Consider the following 23,585-nt stretch of genomic DNA (forward strand, 5'->3'; position numbering starts at 1 on the left):
GGCCTGGTGTGGCAGGGGGAGGAGCGCCTTCCCGGCCCCGGGGCCCCGCCTGGAAGGGAGACGCGCTCCTGCCGCCTCCGCTCGTTGCGCCCCCAAGTTCGGCGGAGGCTTAGCGATCAGTAAACCTGGGGCTCGGTGTCTCACTCCAGCCTGCGCGAGGCGGAGGGCCGAGCACGGAACTGGAAGGACGGACGCGTGTCCGGAGGAAACGCCATGTTACTTGAGTCCTAAGAAACCGCGCGAGCGACAGCCCAGCAGGACCTCGTGGCGCAACGGTAGCGCGTCTGACTCCAGATCAGAAGGCTGCGTGTTCGAATCACGTCGGGGTCATGGGCTTTTTTTTTTTTTTTTTTTTTTTTGTAGACGTCTTTAAAACGCTGGCTTCTGCAGATCTAGGATTATTCCCGCCGTTTTTTGAAAATGCCTTTGATTTTAGGATTGAATCGTCTTCATAAGTTATCCTAGTAATCCTTAGTGTGCGAAAAGACAAGGCTGACTTCATACCGTTCAGTTTTGTACTGTTTGGCTTTGTGAAGGGAGTTTTCCGTCATTTAATGTGCGTAGCACCTAGAAGTGTGGACTGTTACTGCTGTGCACTAGTGGGTGTATCCATCAGTCCAGCGGCTCAGCCCAAGAAATGTACAAGTTGTTTTCCCAAAAATGGTCTTGCTTTTGGAACCAAGGACAATAGAGTAAAAATGTCTAACATTGAATATTGTTGCGGTTTACGTGTTTTGGCCTGTGTACCAATAAACAATCTTAACGTGTGATGAGAATCCCACTTTTACAGATAAAACTGGCACACAGAGGAAAAGTTTCCAAACAAGGTAACTGACTACATGTCCTCTTCTTTACTGTTTTATAATAAAGGTGGAGAAATTGTTGAAAGAACGTGCTAGAAGGCATTGGACCTAAGTGATACATCAGTAGCCCCTTTATAGTTTCACCAATTCATGTGAGTGGGGACAAGTCTGATACCACGTTAAATTATTAATCTCTTTCATAGGGAGCAGAGCTTCATCACCTTTGTGAGCTCCAGGACGCTCAGTACTGAATAGTGCCCGAAGGCATGTGTCAGACATTTGTTGTACAAAAAATGAACAAGATGATGAGAAATATTTTTAGATCTTTATTGGCCACGTTCCATAAAAGTCCTTGAGTTTTTCTGCTCAGTCTTTTGAAAATATCAAGTACTAATTTCTTATGATAAATTATGTCAGGTTAAAACCTAATACAGCACTATAGCCAGACATTCTATTTTCACTTTGTGTAGTTTGTTCTTTCCTCTATTTGGATGGATTGAGGTTAGACCATCCATTTCCACAGATATGAACCACCAACTATGATGAGCCTAATAACCGTGCTCAGCACTGAGGGATACACTGGGTAACCAAATACCATAATGTGTTCGGCTAAGTGCCATGAAAGTAACATGAGCAGAGTGGTATGTAGGTGCTAAAATAGGGACATTAATTCTGCCCTAGGTAGTTCAAGAAGGCCCCATAAAGGAGTATCTTGAAAAATACAAGTTTGCTGTGTTACTTTAAGGCATTTATTTATCTAGTAGACATACATGAATGCTTTCAAAGAGTCAAGCACTGTCAATATCCCTGGGGTCTGGTTTCTTCAATTATAAAAGTAGTGGTTTATGTTAGTTTGCTCAGGCTGCTGTAGCAAAAGACTGGAAGGCTTACACAAGAAATTTATTTTCTCGTGGTTCCGGAGCCTAGAAGTTCAAGATCCAAGTGACAGTGATTTCTTTTGAGACCTGTCCTTGGCTTTTAGGTGGCCACCTCACCGTATCCTTACATGGTCATTCCTCTGTGTGCGCACATCCGTGCTGATGTCCAAGTTTCCTTTTATAAGGAACCCAATAGGCCTACGCTAATGGCCTCATTTTAACTTAATTACCTCTTAAAAGTCCTTATCTCCAAATATAGTCACATTTTGAAGTACTGGGGAGTACTCAGGGCTTCCACATATGAATTTTGAGAGGCCACAATTCTCCCCATAACAGAACTTCTGTTCCTTCTCCCCCAGCAACCTTTGAATCTATAGCATACATCTGTAACAATGCCTACTTGATCTTAGCTTGGACCAAGCATGTTATCTCATTTGTAGGAAATCATGCTTTTGTGTGCAGCAGAGCAGGTAATGTTACCTTGTTAATCATTTTGTTATTGCAGCCCTAGCAAACTAATACACTTTCTTTGGAGAACTGCTAGTTCTGGCTGGAAAGGAAGAGAGAAAAACTGTAGAGTTAAACAGGAGTTAGATCAATCCATCAGGATCTTTTAACTGATTTGGATTTTATTCTGAGGACAATGCAAAACTATTATTCAAGACTATGACAAGGTTAACTCTGGCTTTACAAAGTATGTTTAAAAAAAAAAAAAAAAGGCCTAGAGCTGTTGTTTCCAGACCTAGGAACAAGTTAGAAATGCAAATGTTCAGGTCCCAGTCCACCCCATACCTACACAGACTCAGAAAACTCTGGGGATGGGGCCTGGCAACAAGAGTTTTAATCAGGCCTTCCAGGTGATTTAAATGCCGACTAAAGTTTGAGAACCAGTGGCCTATAGAACAAGGCCAGACTGGAGGTCCCGCTTACCTCACAGGGTTGAGAATCAAATTGGACACAGCATAGGGAATATGGTCAATGATAGTCTAACAGCCCTGTATGGTGACAGATGGTGGCTACACTTGTGGTGAGCACAGCAGAACTTAGGAGTTGAGTCACTATGTTGTACACTTGAAACTAATATAACATTGTGTTTCACCTATACTCAAAAAAAAAAAAAAAAAAAAACTTTAAAAAAACAATCAGGATTTTGAACATTGGCACTTAGTCCCTGGGACATTGCGGCCAGGTTGGCTTGGCTTGTCTCTAGCGCTAAGTGTTGAGCTCTAGAGGCGGCTCTAGAGATGTCTGTGAAGTTTGTAGGCTTTGTGATAAAGAAAATTCTTAGTTTCTGGGGTAAGAGGGGCAAGCTGCTGTTGGGCTTCAACATCAGCTTGCGGAGGGCCGGCTCGGGGAGTCTGAATGGTACCAAACAAGACAACCCCGGCCCTAGGTACCACATCCAAGACCTAGGTCTCAGAAAGATCCATAAAGCTGCCACCATGGGGAACGTAGTGAAAGTACAGTAGATTCTGTTGCTGGGGATAAATGACTGGAATGATAGAGACAAGATGAACAGGTAATAGGGACTTTGAGGCTGGCAGGGAGGAGGCGGAGTAGACGGGGAGAGGCACTCACCTTCCTGGCCTCAGACTGGAGAGCTGAGCCCTCTGTCACCCAGGGCACTTGGCCATCTTTCTTCCAGTGGCCCCGTAGCACCTAGGTCCCGGGAACCTTAGGTGGGGTCAACGTCCGGCCGACTGAGCAACAAAAAATCTTCAGCTGCCTTTGGACCCGTTCATAATTCTCCATAGGGAGCACTTTACAGACGGGCTTGATGTGATTTAACGAATTTTCAATAGTAGTAGAAACGAAAATAAGGGGTTGCCTGGGTGGCTCGGTCGGTAAGCATCTGCCTTCGGCTCAGGGCATGATCCTGAAGTTCCAGGATCGAGCATGGAGCCTGCTTCTCCTCTGTCTGCCACTCTCTGTCTCTCATGAATAAATAAAATCTTTAAAAAAAATCAAATGAGATATACATAAAAATGTTGTAAAGAAGTATATATACATGTCATTATTTATATTGCTACAGCTCTAAGATTGTTACTTCACAGGTTCCAGCTTCTTTCCAAGTTTGGACATCTGTACTTTCCTAGAATAGCCCATTTGCTGACTTGCTATATAGCTCTGAAACAACTTAAAATCCAACACTTTAACTTCTACAAATATTTTATAGGAATGAGGTCAAGAAAGAGGCTCTGAAATACAGATCCATATTTGAATTCCCACTTAATACATCTGTGATTTTGTTCTATTTCACTAAAATCTTTCCAGGCATTTATTCTCCCAAGTAGATTTATCCACTAGTATAGAATGCTCTAAGCATTTATTTCACCTGTTCAATAAACTAGGCTTCTCTTTTGAGATTACTGTTAATCAGTTACCTAAGACTGATGAACTGATAAAAATGAAGCCTTTGGAAATACAAAACTGAAAGACTGAATTCTGATAAGCCAAGTGATTTCCCAATTTCTCACACTAATTTCAAAAGAAGTTATATTTATAAAAGCATGTGTTCATCAGAGAAATCTTCAGAAATACAGAATAAGAAAGTAAAAATTACTTGTTCCCTATCACCTAGACGAAATTATTACAAATATTTTGGTCTATATCCATTTAGTCTTTTTTCTTTGTATAAATTTTTAAATAAACATATATCCAACATATATCCATACACACTACAGTTCTTTATAGAACTGAGATCTTACTCTAATATGGTTCTCTATTTTTTTCTACTTATTTTTTACTCAATGTTGTATTGTGAAAATCTTCTCATATTCTTAAGAAAAATGTGAAGAATATGACTTTTATGACCACGTATTTAGTCATCTACTCCGCTTGAGGTGACACCTTTAAATTCACAACCAAGCCCTCTGCAAAACGGGGTAATGAAAAACAAAAAAGTCAGCTGTACGTTTAGAACATTAAAAACTTCAAAAAGGAAAAAAAAAAAAAACTTCAAAAAGGAAAATGAAGGCAACTATCCAAATGATTTATGAGAAAAAAAAAGTTTCACAACAGTTTTCTGACAGTTATTCCATTGGTATGTTTTTTTCTTAAAGCCATGGCTTCACATAGAATATCTTTCCACTGTTTCCCAAGATTTTTAGGTATCAATGCTGTAACATTTTAAAGAGTTTAAAAAAAAAAGAAAACCCAATACCAAAATAAATAAAACCCAATAGCTGTTTCAACAAAAAAAAAGATAATTTTCTAAAATTTTATATTGTATGAATAAAATAAAATAAAATGCCAAGTCTTTTTTTTTTTCCAATTAAGAAATTGCACAGGGCAGTAGAATATGTGATTCTTGACCTCAGAGTTGTGAGTTTGAGCCCGATGTTGAGCAGGGAGCCTACTTAAAATGTAAAAATAATGAAAAAAAAATTAAGAAATTTCATGGGCAGTGACTCAAAGAATCAAGTCCTTGAGCAGGAGAGAAGAATGAGATCCAGAGTACAAGGGGTGGAGTTCTTTCTGACAGTTTTCTCTTCCATTGAAACAAGAAAGATGCAAGAGCAAATGAGCACGGATGTGAACTTCTGAAGTTGAGGCATTCCCTGCCGGTGGTTTCCAGTTTCTCAAGTATGATGCAAGTACACCAGCTGAAAATGGGTGAGGGTTAAAGGATATAAGAGATTTGAGTTGAGAAGCCAAGGTATGAATGGTTAATCCAGAGAATGAATAGTTTTGCCAGCCAGTATGAAGTGCTCCTGTGAGGTCTCAGATCATACATAAATTAAAACCAGTCAGCCCTGTTGTATGGTTTTTCTATAGCAGTCTTTGCTACTTGGATGCAAGCAAATGGAATGGAAAAGTTTCTTTCAGTGGGGTTCAATCCAAACAAGACTGAGGTTCTATCTTGAGAGTCCTCCAAGCAAGAAAGATAGAGACATTGGTATAAGAGGGTTGAAAATGCCTGCAAAAGAGCAATTGCAAGGATTGATCGAGGAATCTAAGTTGGGTAAATTGGAAGTGTTTATGATGCCAGAAGCATATAAATAGATTTTTTTTAGTGTTGGGCTTAATGGATTCGAAGTGTTAATAGGTCAGTGAGAGTATAATAAATGAGCTGAGGAAAAACGCTAGTGATTGACAATTGGGATACTTGAAGTTGAGACTTAGAAGGCAAAACAGTTATTGATGACAAGGCTCAAAGTTTTACCACTTGGAATGAATGGATGATATGAAATAGAGGAACAAGTTGTTGAAGAAGATGAAGAGCTAAAAAATCTAAAAGGCCAAGTGCTGAGGGTGCCTGGCTGGCTCAGTTGGAAGAACATACGACTTTTGATCTTGATCTTGGGGTCATCAGTTTGAGTCCTGTGTTGGGTGTAGAGATTACTTAAATAAATAAATCTTTAAAAAATAAAAATAAAACTAAGAGGCCAAATGCTGGTGTTGCATGGGCCATCTCTAAGAATGTTAAATTCACAGAGAATATGGACAAGGATGGTGCAGAAACCTAGAACAAGGAAAAACAGCCTATAATATCTGAGGGAGAGTGGCCAGAAGGTTGATAAATGATAAAGATGATAAAAGATGATTTACCCAGATTATATGAACTTCAAATGTTTTTGAAGGAGGAAAGAGGAAGAATAGTTTTGAAGTAGTAATCAAGAACAAAGAGGCCACCCAAACCTGTGGCCCAACCTCTTGGCCTTAAGGTACACAGGGTATGAGGAAAACATAACTCATACTTAGGAGAGTTGAAAGCAAAAATTACTTTTATCACTAAAAATTTATAGTGCTTGGGCTATAACTGGGTGCATCTAGGACAATTCCAAGTCTGAATGTGATTAGTCATGACTTTGTGATGATATGGAAAGGTGATCTCACGGTCTGATCTCTTGTGACATCAACCGTGTCTCCTGAGAAACGTAGAATCTGCACATAACCTCTAGTTCATGGTGTCTAAGGATAAGAGGAGAGATAACTAATGAAAGGGAATGAAAACGTTTTTGCTTAAGGAATATCCACGTCAAGCATCTGAATGCAGTTCTTTATGAATTATATTATCTTTTATGTTGGCTTATAGGGCATAGTACTATGTCTATTTATTTTAAAGATTTTACTTATTTGAGAGAGAGCACGGCACGCAAGTGGGGGTGGGGAAAAGCAGGGGGATAGAGACAAGCAGACTCAGAGCCCTATGTGGGGCTCAATCTCAGGACCCTACCGTCATGACCTGAGCTCAAATCAAGTTTGATGCTTAACCAACTGAGCCACACAGGCACTCCATGCTGGGTCTATTTTTTTTTTTTTTTAAGATTTTATTTATTTATGAGAGACACAGAGAGAGAGGCAGCCCGATGTGGGACTCAATCCCAGGACCCAGGACCCAGGATCACACCCGGGCTGAAGGCAGGCACTAAACCTGGGAGCCACCCAGGGATCCCCCCATGCTGGGTCTATTTAAAGCAAGTTACAAAAACAAACACCTTGCGAACTCAACAGGTGATTTTTTTTTTTTTTTTTTTTAGCTCAAGGTCAAAAAGCAGGATGAAGTATTATCATTAAGGACTACGCAGCCTGAAAAACGGAAAAATATCTGGAGTGCAAGGGCCCTATGAAAAAAGCCACTGCACTACCCTCAGGTGAGTCTGTGACTTCAGCATTGTATTCTACTCACATCAAATTTAGGTATAATATTATCTTCAGATATCCTTCTCCAAGTATCCATTTCAGGGACCAAGCTGCTCAGGTATCCTCAGAACACAGGGCAGCTGTCAGAGCCAGGAGACCCTTCTATGTACCCACCCTGGTCAGATCATATATAGCCTTAGTAATTCTTACCCTTTTCAGGTACAGCAGCAAAACCTACCTCTGAAAAACTGTTAGTACAGTCAGGACAGAGCCAAATTCTTCAACTAGCAAGTTAACAATTTAGCACGGCCTAATTCAAAAGGGTAGAATAGACCCATCGGCTGTGGTCTTGCTGTGATTATGTATTTGTGGTGCAAAATCATGGTCCTTTAAGTCGCTGCTCAGTTCCCCTTATGAAGATAAAAGCAATTCCCTAGGTGCCCAGGGAAGCTGTGGGGAGAAAAATGAGGTAACTTTCACAAGGCATCCTTAAAATGTACAAAACAATTTGCTACTTAAAAGACAATTTTAATTTGCACTACTAGCTTATTACTATTGCTTAAATATATGTAATACTGAGAGTTTTAGAAAATAAACACAAAATTGCCCCCTAGGAAAAGAATCTATCATTAAACAGTGTCTCCTCAATTTGAACAAAATAAAATGACTTAACTCAAAATAGGGAGCATTTTTAGGGAAAGCATTTTTGTTTTATTTTATTTTATTTTATTTTAGTCTGGGGGTCTGCGTGGACCAGCCCCGCAACCCCCAGCCAAGTGAAAGCATTTTTTAAAAATTTACTCAAACAACCATGCAGAAATCAGATAACATTTTTAAAAATTTTAAGCAGCTTATAATGCAGTTTGGAGTACAGAATTCTGGGGAAATGATCAAGGAGCCCTAAATGCAAAGTCAGTTTCATTTTTTTCTTGGAAGAAAAGCATCTTGGAATGCATCTATTCGTAAGAAACACAGGTATTTGTCACCAGTGGTTATTTGTTTGCAGGAAAACGTTTTAATCTTATGAAACTTGAGACTTTTTAATGTGAATCAGTAATACGGGTGTGATTAGGGTTCCTGGCCTGACCATAGGTCACCCAGCTCTTCTATGGTTGAAATCTAGGTATGCACCATCTGTTTCCTTAAGTTGCCCATCAAGGCATTCCTAAAGGTTTCCCTTTCCCTTCGACCGGTCGTATTATGAAACATTAGGTTTGACTCAGTTACGGTTAAGATTCTTAGGGGTCTACGAATCTAATCCAGAGATGCTCTCAACAAAAATGCAATTGTGCCCCAATGTGCAAAACGAAATCCTTCAGGAACGTCCCAACCTGTAGGGCCAGAAACGAATGGAGTATTTGACGATGCAATTCTGTCACAAATTCAGGGGCATTTCAAAGTGCCCCGTAGTCGAGGTCTGGTTTTTCCTGAATTTCGGGAACAAAAGCGTTGGCCAGCAGGGACGGGGGCTGAACGGCTTGCTCGGCCCGTTCCGCCCGCAGGTGCACCGCAGCGAGGAAGATGAGCGCCGAGAAGCGCGCCCCGCTCCTTTTCTTTCCCTTCAGGGCGAGCGTCCGGGGGAGGAGAGGCTGCGGTGGTTCCCGGGCCGGCGGCGGCGGGCGGCTGAGAAAGGCCCAGCCCGGGGTGCCCGCGGCTGGCGAGGCAGGCGGCCCGTCCGAGGGCGACCGAGCCAGAGAGGAAAGCGGCTTCTCCAGCGGGGCGGCGTGGGGCGGGGCGGAGGAGGGGGCCGCACACCCGCGGGGCACCGCCGCTCCCTTAGCGGCGTCCTAGGCGGAGGGCGGGGAAGGGCGGGCGAGGGGAAAGCAGAAACGGAGCGCGCTCGGTCCGGGGCTCCCGCCCGAGCCGCTTTGAAACTGCGTCTCCACAACCCCTCGCCCCGAGCGGCGGCTAATGGAACCCGCGCGAGCGCTGCCACCAATCACGGCGCGGCTTCCTCCCGCCGCGGGCCAATGGCGGCGCGCGTTCTTGGGGCGTGGGCCAAACAGGCTGCTCCGGCCTCGCGGGTGGTGTGTGTGGGCTGGGGTTGGCGGAGGCGCCCGTCCTGGCCGCGCTGGGTCCGCACTTGTGCTCGGGCGGGGGGGCTTTTGTGTCCGGCTTCGGCCTGGCTTTGTGTGCGCGAGCGTGTGCGGTGCTCGGCGGCGCTCCTCCCGGGCGGGAGCCGTGAGACTCGGAGGCGGCAGCGCGGTCCCCCCCTCCGGCCCCGAGCGCGGCCGGAGAGCGAGCGCGCCGGCGTGAGCGGCGGCTGGGAGGGCTGCGGGCCAGGGGCTTCGCCGCCGCGATGCCGGAGTTCCTGGAAGACCCCTCGGTCCTGACGAAAGAGAAGTTGAAGAGTGAGTTGGTGGCCAACAACGTGACGCTCCCTGTCGGGGAGCAGCGCAAGGACGTGTACGTGCAGCTCTACCTGCAGCACCTCACGGCGCGCAACCGGCCGCCGCTCGCCGCCGGCGCCAACAGCAAGGGGCCCCCGGACTTCTCCAGCGACGAGGAGCGCGAGCCCACCCCGGTCCTCGGCTCCGGGGCCGCCGTCGCAGGCCGCAGCCGGGCCGCCGTCGGCAGGGTAAGGACGCCCGGCCGGGGCCACAAAGGCGGGCGGTTGTCGGTTGTCGCCGCCCCGCGCGAGCTCGCAGCCCTCCCTCCCTGGCGCCCCCCTCGGGCCTCCCGGGCGGCGGAGCGCGCGACGCCCAGAGCGGCGGGCGGGCAGGTCTGCGGGGGGCGGGGGGGCCGTGTGTGTGCCCGGTGTGCGGCTGGCCCTGGCCCTCGGGTGGCCGCGGGGAGCCCGGGCCTCGGCGGGGACTGCGCGCCCCCTCCGGGAGCCGCTCCTTCGGGAGGGTCGGCCCGAAACTGCTGGAGGTCACGTTCGAGCGCTTTTCCCGCTTTATTAACTGAAACGACTGGTAGCCGAGTCTCAGAGCGCTCCCTGGAGGGCAACTGGTGACACACTAATTTCTTACCAAAATTTGAAATAAAGAAATTCCCGCCTTTTTATGCTTTTGCATAGGGAGGGCTTTTTGAACCGTTTATGGCTTTTCTCGTTAGTGTTCGTGTTTTCCAGCAACAGGCCATCTTTTGGCGGGGCTGTGTTCTAAATTAAAGTGAGCGCTTAGGATCAGCGTCTTTAAGTGGTTGTCCTAAATGCTGAAATATTTGGAAATTCTGGTAGTTACCGAGGGCTTGGATTTTTTTTGTTTGTGTTTTGTTTTCTGGCAAATTTTGCATGAGAAAAGGAGAGATTTCGGAACCAGGAGATGCTCATTTCTTGACGTTCTGATACGGGAGTGATAGCAATTTGGAATGTCTAATCACGGTGCAATCTCAGATTGGTTCTCCCAGGTGCATATCGCGTTGGAGAATAGTTTGGTTTTTGTTCTGTGGGTTTTCATACGCTGTTTTGTTGGCGTGAACTGCCTGCTTCTCAGATTTCGAATCCTGCGGAGTGTAATTAAAACTAGTGATTGGGTGTAATAGACCTCGCTTTGTAAGACCGGTTGCGAAGTTGCGAGTTGAGTTTTGAGAAAAGTACTGCATCTTTCAAAGTTGTGCTGTTCAGCTTTTAAGAAATCTGTGCGGTGTGTTTTTCCGGATTACCAAGTAGAAATGAAAGAAAGATGCAATGTAGATTTTTAACTGAAAATCTTAGCCTGAGCTTTAGAGAAATTGAAAATCTTAAGTAAGTGGTCTGGCAAATAGTGTCAAATTCTTGTTCGTTAAAGAAAAGACCAGCTGTACCATATTGTTTCTGATGTCTTTGTGGATTTGAAGCCAGTTCAATTCTCCATAATTAAAGGAAATTTAAGAGACTTTTTTAAAATAAAAGAGAAAAAGTAAAGCATATCCGTTATCTGCTTTTCCTCAACCCCTATGAAAAAAATACTGAGACGGATTTAAAGATTTTGACAGATATGAAATCTTTTCCATTTTAATCAGTCTCCTGTAGAACCCTGTATGTCTTTTGTGTAAATGTATTATTGTTGAGCCATGGACGTACTTGGTTGTGTTTATGATATGATTATTCCTTCTTACTTGTTTTTATGATTCTTTTTGGACAGAACCCTTAATCTTGATTCTTGATTCTTGATGTTTTTCCTTCCAAAACTTTTTTCAAGAGTGTGTCCCAACTAATATAACATTGTATGTTAATTATACTTCAATTTAAAAAAAAGTATATCACAATCTACTCTTTATTCTTGGAAGGATAAAAATTTCAGTTTAGTTATCCAACGTTTTTAAATTCCTACCAAGTGGTCGTAACTACTAGAGTTTGACTTCTGCAGACCCTGCTCACTACCATAATTATTTATTTGTTGGATTTTTTTTGGATATTAATTAATCGTGTTTGTTATTTACATACTTCATCTCAGATTTCCCATGTTATCTAAGTTGGTCAGCACCACACAAATATGTTCTGGGTGGAAGGAATTAACATTTTTAGAGAATCTACAGTCTGTTGGCATGCTAAGCCCTTTATATCTCATTTAATGTTTTAATCCTTAGAAAAACTATTTCATAGCCGTAGATTCAACTCTTAACTGTCTGGAGTAGTTAAAACTCAAATGCCAGGCTCAATGGTGTCCACAACTTGAAAAAGTTAATGATGGTAGTTGGGTGGAGGTATTGTTTTCTGTTTCTTTTTTGTTTTTTGTTTTTTTTTTTTTGTTTTGTTTTTGTTTTTTTACTTTTTAAGATTTTTATTTATTCATTCATGACAGAGGGAGGGAGAAGCAGGCTCCATGCAGGGAGCCCTACTCGGGACTTGATCCGGGGTCTCCAGGATCCCACCTGGATCCTGGTGGGTGAAGGCCGCGCTAAACCGCTGAGCCACCGGGGCTGCCCTGTTTTCTGTTTTAAAGCATATTAAATAAATAAAAATGACTTGTAATTGAACTTAGGAATCTGATAGACTTTATCAAGCATAGAAAAAATAATCTTAAATTTATAGGAAAAGAGCCTTAGGACATTTATAATAACCAATAAAATTATTATCCATGACATATTATTCTTATATGTGCCATATTTTATGTTGTGGCCATTGTTAGCCCCACATGTAATAATAATGTCACATTTCTTAAAGAATATAATCTAGCAGATAGTCAAAGTATGTTTGAGAGTTGTATATAAGGCAGATTTTTTTAAGTGGTAAATTTTTAACATTTTATTTTTTATTTTTTTTAAATTTTTATTTATTTATGATATTCACACAAAGAGAGAGAGAGAGGCAGAGACACAGGCAGAGGGAGAAGCAGGCTCCATGCACCGGGAGCCCGACGTGGGATTCGATCCCAGATCTCTAGGATCACGCCCTGGGCCAAAGGCAGGCGCTAAACCGCAGCGCCACCCAGGGATCCCAATTTTTAACATTTTAAAACAAATCAAACGTTACTGTGGATTTGGTCAAGGACATAGCATATACCTTCTATTTAAACATGGGTTTATAAGGAGTATTTTTAATTAAAAGGATAAACTTCCCATTTAGTCATGCCATGGTCTCTTAGATTCATTTGGTGTGATATGACAAAAATACTTGAGTGTTCAAAATTTGGTTTTGTTTTTTAACTTTTGTATCTAAGCTTTTTATTTTGTGCGTCTTGATGACACCAATGTTTTTAGGTTTTGAAATTACCTAGATTTGTTGACACAAAAATAAATATTCACAGAGTTGGCAATCTGCCTTTTCATTCCAAGGTGCAAAGCAGGTATAGCTATTTGGAATCCAGTAGAACATAGCATTCTTGAATGGTCTGATCTAGTGGATCATGAATTCTTAATAGGAAATATTTAAAGACATGCAGCAGAGGGGCAGCCCTGGTGGCTCAGCGGTTTAGCGCTGCCTTAAGCGCAGGGCTTGATCCTGGAGACCCGGGATCGAGTCCCACGTCGGGCTCCCTGCATGGAGCCTGCTTTCCCTCTGCCTGTGTCTCTGCCTCTCTCTCTCTCTCTCCCATGAATAAATAAAAATAAAATAAAATCTTAAAAAAAAAAGACATGCAGCAGAACAGTAAAAAGTATGTTAGTGATGGTAAATGTTAATTAAATCATAAATCGACTGCCATACTCTACAGTAAGGTGTTAAAGTGTAGAGACTTTCAAATCAGAGAGTTAAACAGTAGATTAAATTTCCAGGTCTATGCACATTCAGGTGACTTTGAACAATGAACATTGCCTATCAGGTGCTTTTCATCTGGAAAATAGGAATAATCTAGTAACTAGTAACTGAGGATGACAAGAGGTTGCATTTGTTAAGGTGTCTAGTGCTCAGCAGTTGATACCTATTACAACATGTGATTTCTGAATGTTTTTGTGTTTATTTAGCTCCAGAGCAATGCAATGTTACCATAATATTTTTTTCAGAATTGGAGGAGGTAAGTTTGTGAAAGTGATAGACTTAAAGTCTGTTCAAATGTTACTTTATGGCTGGAGTTAGCTGTGCAACTTTGGATTTAAGTTTTTCCTCTCCTAAAATGGGGATGTTATCTGTCTCATTTAATTTTTAGGATTCTGTAAGTTAATATACATGTAAGGAAGTTACCCAGAACACAATTTGGTATATACTAAGTGCTCAGTAGAATATATTTTATAATAATTAATAATTATTATTGTACTTCATCTTACTACTAATGGTAGAAATTTAAAAATAAGAGTAGCTGAGGGTGCCTGGCTAGCTCAGTCAGTAGAGCATGAAACTCTTATTAATCTCAGGGTCGTGAGTTCAAGCCTTACGTTGGTTGGCTTAAATTTTAAAATTTTAAAAAGTAATAAATAATAGTAGTTCATAGGTGATATTATTAAAAACAGCTGTTGGATTTTAAAGTTGAAAGAGACATTGGAGATTATCAGGTAGTTGGGAAGAAACTGGAGAACATTGCCTGGCAAATAGTAGGTAGTTGGTATTTTTGACTGAATGAAACTAAGATGTAATTGACTTGAACAAAAAACCTGCAGGCAGAAATCAGTATAAATAATGGTTCCTTCTTCTGAGTGAAGTTGCTGGCTTAATAATTATGTATAATACACCTGTCTCCCAATTTGTCTTCTTATTAAATTTGATATCATAAAAAACAGTATTACATTTCTGAAACGTTTCTCCCTGCAAATTAAAAGAAAAATCAGGTAGCTTGTTATGATTTCCTGCTTTATCTGACTTACCTTATGCAGTTTATTGGCGTCTTAAGATTTCTTTGGATAGCTGTAATGTTTCATTGTTTTAAGAAAATATAAGAGTGTTGGTTTTCTGCTTTGATTTGATAAGCCTTTGTTATTTCTATTTTTATATTTATTTATTAGAGAGGGAGAGAAGGCGTGTCTGCGCAAGTGGGGTTGGGGGGAGTGCAGAAGAAGAGAATGTCAAATGACTATCTGCTGAGTCCAGAGCCATTGCTGGGTGCGATCATATGACCCTGAGATCGTGACTTGAGCCGAAATCAGAGTCAGACGCTTAGCTCACTGAGCCACCCAGGCACCCCAGGCCTTTTGTTATTTCTTAATAAGAAATGAGTTTTTAAAAATAAGTGACTTATTTTTCCCTTCCCAGATGGCACTTTCATTCATTCAACAAAACATCTGTAAGATACCTACTCTTGTGTCAGGCAGTCTTTTTTTTATTTTAGATGCTTGGGATACAATATGAATATGACAGTGCCTCTTCTTTCTGCTACCCTCTTAAATGCTGCATCCAAAACACCTGAGATACACGTTAAAATACAGATTCTCAGGCCCAAGATTAGGACTCAGATTGGGGTAAGACTTTAAAATAGGAGTAACTTTTCCTAAAGTTTTGAAGTTTTGATAACAAACCAGACTTAGGGACTATTGCTCAAGGAATTCATCATCTGGAGAAGATAAAAGTATGTTTATAAATAGGTGAAATGTGGTGAGTGCCAAAGAAAGAGATTTCTTGAAAACCTCAGGCTGAGAAATTTAAAATCTTGGGTGTTTTCAAAAAAAAAAAATCTTGGGTGTTTTCTTGATAGTAAAATTTGAAAATTTTTATGATGGGAGGGATTATCTACCAGTAATCTGTACTTGACTGCTTTTCTTTAAAGTATGTTAATACAAGGGAGATTTCCCAATTATCCACAATTTTTGGAAAATTCAAGTAGGTCACTAACACAGGATTTGGTCTATTTGACTTTTTTTTTTTTTAGTCTTTTTCTCTATAAAGAATTCAAGGCTATGATACATAGAACTCTTGAACTCTTGGCAACTATTTTGACATCAGTGTGTAAGTTGCTTAAAGATTTGAGCCTGATTGTATATCAGTGCAATAATTAAAGCCTTCTGAAAATATCTTCACTAAGTTTCATCATCATCTTTTAAAGATTTCTCTTGAATTGATGTTATTGTTCTTATTAGCAGTTATCCTTAAAAAATAATTTCTCATAATGTTGCTTTGGCAAAAAATAGAAATTCTAATACATGGCCAAATCATGTCTGATTTTTATTTTTCCCCCTCAGCATCATTGAAAGTAAGCAGTCCATACAACTGTGGTTTCACCATTTTATATAAAATATTTCTAGGATACAATATTGACTCATTTGCTTTAGATAGCAATTTGGGCCTAAACTGACTTTGATATTTGTGGCCATTTTTTGTTGTTGTTGTTGTTGTTCAGTTCTCTGATGCTTTCTGGGATTACTGAGGCATTTTGTAAGACTGTCTGCCATAAGCCTAGAAAGCATCCATACTTCTACCCTCTTCTCTTGTTTATCCTTGGAAGTTTAAATAGTTTTTCCAGTGAATACTGCCATTGCTTAGGTTATTTTTAAAAATTATTTTGAAATTTCTTTCAAAGCTTGTTCCATGTTTTTTCACCTTTTCTAAGTGTGAAATGGCCACATAGTACTAAGTGTGATGACAAAGCTGTGTCAAGAGGTGATAGCCATGAGGTTTGACTTCCTTCATGGGTCAAAAACTGGCTACTAAAGTCTCTGTATTTCAAGAATATTCATTTGGACTTCTTAAATTCTGATATGCTTATTTAAAGGAAATCATTCTTAAATATAAAAGTATTATCTTCATGTTAAATCTTAAACTTTCATAGAATAAACTTTTAAGGATTATTGAAAGAGGCCAGTAGTAAATGATTATCTGGGTGAAAATGTTTAATCCCATTCTACTTACCCTTGAGTTTTTGATGCCATCACCTCCTCTTTAGATAGGTTAGCCAAAATTGACTATTTAAATAGTGTGTATCTTTAAAATTTGAGTTATCATCATTGAACTTATAAAATATCTTCAAATAATGAGTTGCTTTTAATCTAGTTGATTGCTAAGGCCTAATAAACCTTTAGATCTGACGGAGGGTGAATTTGCATGTTTATTGTATATAATCTTACTTATAAAGTAGGTGAACATTTTTTAACTCTGTGGAAATGATAACTGGACTTTATTTACAGAAAGCCACAAAGAAAACTGATAAACCCAGACCAGAAGATAAAGATGATCTAGATGTAACAGAGCTCACTAATGAAGATCTTCTGGATCAGCTTGTGAAATATGGAGTAAATCCTGGTCCTATTGTGGGTAAGTTGGTAAAATTTCAAGTAGCTTTTCGGTGAGTGCCACACATTGCTTTCCTGTCTTTTCTAGCAGTTGGATTTGGGATTCTAAGGAGCAGCATTTCTTTAATATGACCAGACATAATTTCCTTAACTATAAATGAAGAAAATGAGAGAAATGAACTTAGATAATCTCAAGATTCTCTATTGTTGAAATTGTTTCATATGGTGTTCATGTCACAACTACCTGGTGAGATATAGGGATCTTACATTACAGTTGAGGAAAATCTGAAGTGACATAATTAGCCAGATTCATCCAAGTCATTAAATTGGTGACAGGCTTATTAATACAACTCAGGTTAATTGATTCCTAGCATTTTCAGTTACATTAAAAGTACCATTTTTGAAGTCTTGTTTTGATTGAATTCAAGAATGATCCCTAAAAGAAAAACTAACAAGAAAACTTGGGGCTGGGATCCCTGGGTGGCGCAGCGGTTTGGCGCCTGCCTTTGGCCCAGGGCGCGATCCTGGAGACCGGGGATCGAGTCCCACATCGGGCTCCCGGTGCATGGAACCTGCTTCTCCCTCTGCCTGTGTCTCTGCCCCTCTCTCTCTCTCTCTCTGTGACTATCATAAATAAATTTTAAAAAATTAAAAAAAAAAGAAAACTTGGAGCTAAATCCACTAGATTTCCATCATTTGGTTGCCATTGGTGATTTTGTCTTAATTTTGGAGGGTCTTGACAGTAACCTCAAGATGAGAAATGTCTGTCTTGATCTTCTGGGTTATGTAAAAATTTGAACACTGGACAAACCACAAGAGACTCTTAACCATAGGAAACAAACTGAGGGTTGCTGGAGGAGGGAAGGGTTGGGTAACTGGGTGATGGGCATTAAGGAGGGCATGTGATGTAATGAGCACTGGATGTTATATACAACTGATGAATCACTAACTCTGTCTCTGAAACTAATAATACACTATATGTTAATTGAATTAAGATTTTTTTGAAAAGAATTTTTATGTATTTATTCGTGAGAGAGAAAGAGAGAGGCTCCCTGCAGGGAGCCTGATGTGGGACTCGGTCCAGGAACTCTGGGATCATGCCCTGAGCCAAAGGCAGATGCTCTACCACTGAGCCACCCAGACATCCCTTGAATTGAGATTTTTAAAAAATTTGAACACTGGGGATTTGGGGATTTTTTTTCTATAGGTGAAGTTGCAAACAATTTAGAATGTTGTCTTTCGTTTTATTTAGCATACTACTTCCAAGTAGCTGGTAATAAGCCTATGAATATAATTGCCAACAGACATTTGATAGCTTTTTAAATTTTTCATTTAAAATTCCAAAAGAGAGGGATGCCTGGATGGCTCAGTGGTTGAGTGTCTCCCTTTGGCTCAGGACAAGATCCCAGAGTCCCTGGATCGAGTCCCACCCACATCAGGCTCCCCTCAGGGAACCTGCTTCTCCCTCTGCCTATGTCTCTGCCTCTCTCTCTCTTTGTCTCATGAATAAATAATAAATAAAACCCTTTAATAAAATTCCAAAAGAGCAATGCTGCAAAAATGTATATTATATATTAGTATGTGTTAAGTTACATATTGGGTTTTCCCAGCTTTTTTTGAGGTATAATTGACAAATTATATATATATTTAGTGTGTGTAATTTGGTGTTTCTAAATTATTTATTGGGAAGCGATCACTGTGATCAAGCCAATTAATATATCCATCACTTCACAGTTTTGAGTTTGAATGTGTGATGAGAGAGCACTTATGATCTACTTTCGCAGATGTCGAGTATAGTAACTATAGCCCATTCTGTATGTTAGATTTCTAGAACTTAGTCATCTTTCAGAAATTTTGTATACTTGACCAACATCTTTCCACTTCCCCCTCCCTAGCTATTCATCTTACAACTACGTATATAATATTTTGAGATCTTTTTCTAAAATATGTATATTATTTTATTCATCTTATAGAAACCAGAGAGGCATATAATAAGTATAAAATAGAAAATAAAAGCTATTTTTGGCTTTAAATTGGCATTCATGTTGAAATGTGTTTAAAATGTGTTTATAATCAATTTTACCTTGCTATCTAATTGATGATGTAATTTCTGTTTGTGGCACACATTTTCCATAAAAGGTCGTTTTAATCACAAGGTAGTTATATCTAAATGTGATTTAACACCTTAAATTTATACAGTGTTATATGAAAATATATTCAACTAAAAAAATGATTTATATGACTTCTCTTTTCCCATAATTAAATGGCTCTTTTTAGGCATATTAATATGAGAGAGGTGGGGTTTTAATTAAAGTATTCAGAGGAATACAGTTTGTTTATAAAAATGATTTTTTTCTACAAGGCAATATTTTTCTACGTAGGAATGGGAAAAATATACAAAGTCCAAGACTTTTCAGTCAAAAATGCTTGGTTGTACATGGTTCTTTAGTAGGTGATCTATAATAAGATTTGTATCAATCTATGTATTCCATGTTACTAATAGAAACATTGTAGGGATCCCTGGGTGGCGCAGCGGTTTGGCGCCTGCCTTTGGCCCAGGGCGCGATCCTGGAGACCCGGGATCGAATCCCACATCAGGCTCCCGGTGCATGGAGCCTGCTTCTCCCTCTGCCTGTGTCTCTGCCTCTCTCTCTCTCTCTCTGTGACTATCATAAATAAATAAAAATTAAAAATATTAAAAAAAAATTGTAATCATGTATTAAGATCTCAGAAAAACCCCTATTTTAGAAAAGAATCCTTTATATAGTATTTTAAAGCACTTAAGTGTAGAAAAGGAAAGAGTGAATGTAACATTTTAATGTTGCTAAAGACCATGAGCAGGATCTTAAATAAAACAGTACAGATGCTCAAGTAAGTTCTGCCTTAATACAGGAACAACCAGGAAGCTATATGAGAAAAAACTGTTGAAACTGAGGGAACAGGGAACAGAGTCAAGATCTTCTACTCCTCTGCCTACGATTTCTTCTTCAGCAGAAAATACAAGACAGAATGGAAGTAATGACTCTGACAGATACAGTGACAACGAAGAAGGTAAAATTTTAAATGATGTTAACCAACTGTATGTAATTTTTTTCCAGACTCGTAAGATACAGTAACCCTGAAGAAGATACAATTTTAAATAATATCACCAAGTTATATGTGATTTTTGTTCATATCATCAATAATCCTCCCAAGTAATTCGATTTAAATACCTTTTGTTGAGAATTCTAAGAAACAGAAAACTACAAATGTCTCATTGGTTTTGGTTTTGTTTTTGGGGGTACCTTTATCTTTTTTGCTTCAAATTTCATTTTTCTAAAAGAATAAAATATTAAAAATAAAGATGTTTTCCCCACTTACCCTTTCCAAGTATTAGCAACACAGAGGCTACCACTGTCATTAATTTGATGCTTATCTTTCCAATCCATTTTAAATACTTTTTGAATTCACATCCTGAGATCAACACCTGAGCTGAGATAAAGAGTCAGATGCTTAACCGACTCGGTCACCTAGGCACCCCTGAACACTTTTTCATATGCATCTTATACATGGTACTATTTTGAACTTAAATACCATGCTAAGTCTTATCACTTACTTTTCTTTATTCTATTATACTATTGAGATCTCATCTTACTGATTAATTACGTATGTGTCCAGTTTATTAGAATTAATACATAGTCCTAGTATTTATAATATGGTGTATATGCTCTGTTCTCTTTTGCTAAGCGTTTAAATTTATAGTTTTTGCTAGATAATGTGATTTCAAGGCAGCTATGAAGCACATATTTTGACGTATTTCTAGTAGACTATTTTAAGAAAATTTGACCATGATATTTAAGTATTTTTTGAAAGTAGTACATGAAATTAATGTTCTTTCTATAAAAGAATGCTTGATATTTATAAAGTTTTAATTCATTTGACTTGTTTGTCAATTTATGATTATTTAACCCAAATTGCTTATATCTTCATAAGCATTGCCTGCCAGGGCACAGTGTGTTGAATTGGTTGTTCAGAATATGAAATATAGTCTTTTCCTTCAACAGCACTATGTTAGCAAGGAGGCAAAGAATAAAATCAGCTTGAACACAAGTAATGCTTAAACTTCCTGCCTCTTTTGCCTCTACAGGAAAGAAGAAAGAACACAAGAAAGTGAAGTCCACTAGGGATTTTGTTCCTTTTTCTGAACTTCCAACTACTCCCTCTGGTGGATTTTTTCAGGGTATTTCTTTTCCTGAAATCTCCACCTGTCCTCCTTTGGGCAGGACTGAACTACAGGCAGCTAAGAAAGTTCATACTTCTAAGGGAGACCCACCTAGGGAACCTCTTATTGCCACAACCTTGCCTGGCAGGGAACATTTGCAGAAGTTAGCCTCTGGAGGGAATTTGTTTACTTCCTCCAAGTCTAGCCATGGTAGATGTTTAGAGAAAAGTTCTTCGGCATCTTCTCAGCATGAACTCGCTGCCATGTTGGTCTCTGCTGCAGCTTCTCCTTCACTGATTAAAGAAACCACCACTACTTGCTATAAAGATATAGTAGAAAATATTTATTGTGGCGAGAAAAGTGGAATTCAACCATTGTGTACTGAGAAGTCCCATGTTTTAGATCAGTCAGTTCTCTCTAGTGACAGGAAAGGGCTAGAGGAGTCCGAGAGTTCACAAATAATTTCTCCTCCACTTGCTCAGGCAATCAGAGATTATGTCAATTCTCTGTTGGTCCAGGGTGGAGTAGGTAGTTTGCCTGGGACTTCAAACTCTACACCCCCAATGGATGTAGAAAACAGATGGAAGAGAATTGATCGATCTAATTATCAAGACACTGAATCCCTGTCTCCTCCACGAAAATTCCCTAGACTCAGTGAAAAGTCAGTAGAGGAAAAGGATTCAGGTTCCTTTGTGGCATTTCAAAATACACCTGGATCTGGAGTGATGTCATCTTTTGCCAAAACTGTTGTCTCTCATTCACTCACCACCTTAGGCATGGAAGTGTCTAAGCAATCACAACATGAGAAAGTAGATGCCCCAGAACTATCTTTTCCCTTCCATGAATCTATTTTAAAAGTAATTGAAGAGGAGTGGCAGCAAATTGACAGGCAACTGCCTTCATTGGCATGCAAGTATCCAGTATCTTCCAGAGAGGCAACACGGATATTATCAGTTCCAAAAGTAGATGATGAAATACTGGAGTTTATATCTGAAGCCACTCCACCAGTAGGTACTCAGGCAGCTTCCACGGAGTCTTGTGATAAACAGTTAGACTTAGTACTTTGTAGAACATATGAAGCTGCAGCATCAGCATTGCAGATTGCAACCCATACCGCCTTTGTGGTTAGGGCTCTGCAGGCAGACATTAGTCAGGCTGCACAAATTCTTAGCTCAGACCCTAGTCATATGCACCAGGCACTTGGGATTCTGAGCAAAACATATGATGCAGCCTCATTTCTTTGTGAAGCTGCATTTGATGAAGTAAAGATGGCTGCCCATAGCATGGGAGCTTCCACTTTAGGTCGCCGCTATCTCTGCCTGAAGGATTGTAAAATTAATCCAGCTTCTAAAAATAAGCTGGTTGTTACTCCTTTTAAAGGTGAAACCTTATTTGGAGGAGAAGTATACAAAGTAACTAAAAAGCGTGGAAATAAACGCTAATTAAGTTAAGAATAAAAGACACCTATTTGATCTTTGATAATGGGGAACTTAGAAGCTTCTCTAAGAATTTCAATTGCTTTTATGCAAAAATTTTCTTTGAAGATCTTTATAGTTTCCAGATTGGGCTATTTTCAAAGTCAAACTTCTACCCATCAAATTACAGTATAAAAGTAATAACAAGTCACATTTTTTGCCTCATACAGGTCACTCTAACCTATTAAGATTTTACAATTCTCCAAAACTAAGAAAATGCAATTAATTAGAATATAAGTGAGTCTTCACTGATTTAAATATTACTATATATCTTTATTTTCTGGAACTTGGCTACGTTTTTTTTCTTTTATTCTCAGTTTTGTGTTTTTTACCTCTGTATTCCCTCATACTATTCTAGATCAGTGCAATTCAAAGTGCCAGACTGCAGATGGTTACTAATTCATAGACAAGAGAAGTGTGCACCAGAATTTGGATCTAGAGACACTTCTTAAATCGATGACAGGGTTTAGTTTTATGGCAAACTTTTATTGATAAAAACTGTGTGCCAATTTACATTCTGGTACAAGTGTCTCATTTCTTTAAGGACTGGTAGCAAACAGTTCATGGACCACACCTTGCAAAATCTACTCTAAATCATAAAATTCTGGAATAGTGCATTCTCACTGTCACTATAGTTTGTCCGATGAACTAGACACTGGGAAAGTGGCCCTTTTTTTTTTTTTTTTTTATAACACTTTCAAGTTATGTTATGGTTCATGGATGATTAGGCTTAATCTAAATTCTAAAAGCAAATTTATTTTAAATTCTTGAGAAATCATACTATATTCCTTTGTATAAAGCAGTATATTCTGTGTTTTCATTTCTCTGATTGTAAGATAAGTAACTGTAGAGGCATTTAATAACCAAATTTCTTTGTATTTTTATGGAAAATAGTAGTATTAAGTATCAGCAAAATACAGTCCCTTTGGTAGTCCTGGCCATCGCTATATTCTTAGTATTCATGTCCATCTTTGCAGCTTCCTGGGAGTAATTTTGTTATTTGTCTTCTGGAATGTACATGTATACATGTACCTACTAAGTGCTATGTGATTTTTTTTTTAATGTATTACTGTAGAATCTTTCTGCAAATTCAATAAAGTTATAATTTGAACAGTTTTGTGTGGTC

General features: G+C 39.6%; 1 protein-coding gene and 1 non-coding gene across 15 annotated transcripts in view; both read left to right on the top strand.

Annotated features, from left to right (window-relative positions):
• Positions 1-23,585, top strand: part of TMPO (thymopoietin) — a 61,849-nt gene that overhangs the window by 180 nt on the left and 38,084 nt on the right. For 3 of the 14 annotated variants that reach the window (XR_007402226.1, XR_007402227.1, XR_007402225.1), the window contains exons 1-3: positions 9,424-9,845; positions 16,679-16,805; positions 19,676-19,834. Coding sequence is in view for 10 of the 14 variants with exons in the window: in XM_025439561.3 (XP_025295346.1) it covers positions 9,567-9,845; positions 16,679-16,805; positions 19,676-19,834; positions 20,910-22,426 (2,082 nt within the window). In the remaining 4 variants the exon portion in view is untranslated. Of the gene's footprint in view, positions 1-21; positions 276-369; positions 828-5,190; positions 5,297-7,164; positions 7,279-9,276; positions 9,846-10,069; positions 10,220-14,889; positions 15,020-16,678; positions 16,806-19,675; positions 19,835-20,909; positions 23,571-23,585 lie in introns of those variants that run through there. The other 11 variants (XM_025439564.3, XM_025439562.3, XM_035698729.2 and 8 more) reach the window with 11 other exon arrangements.
• Positions 259-330, top strand: TRNAW-CCA (transfer RNA tryptophan (anticodon CCA)). The gene has a single exon. It is a non-coding gene; the product is annotated as a tRNA-Trp (tRNA).

This window comes from Canis lupus, chromosome 15, assembly GCF_003254725.2.
Source record: "Canis lupus dingo isolate Sandy chromosome 15, ASM325472v2, whole genome shotgun sequence".
In the NCBI taxonomy this organism is placed as follows: Eukaryota; Metazoa; Chordata; class Mammalia; order Carnivora; family Canidae; genus Canis; species Canis lupus.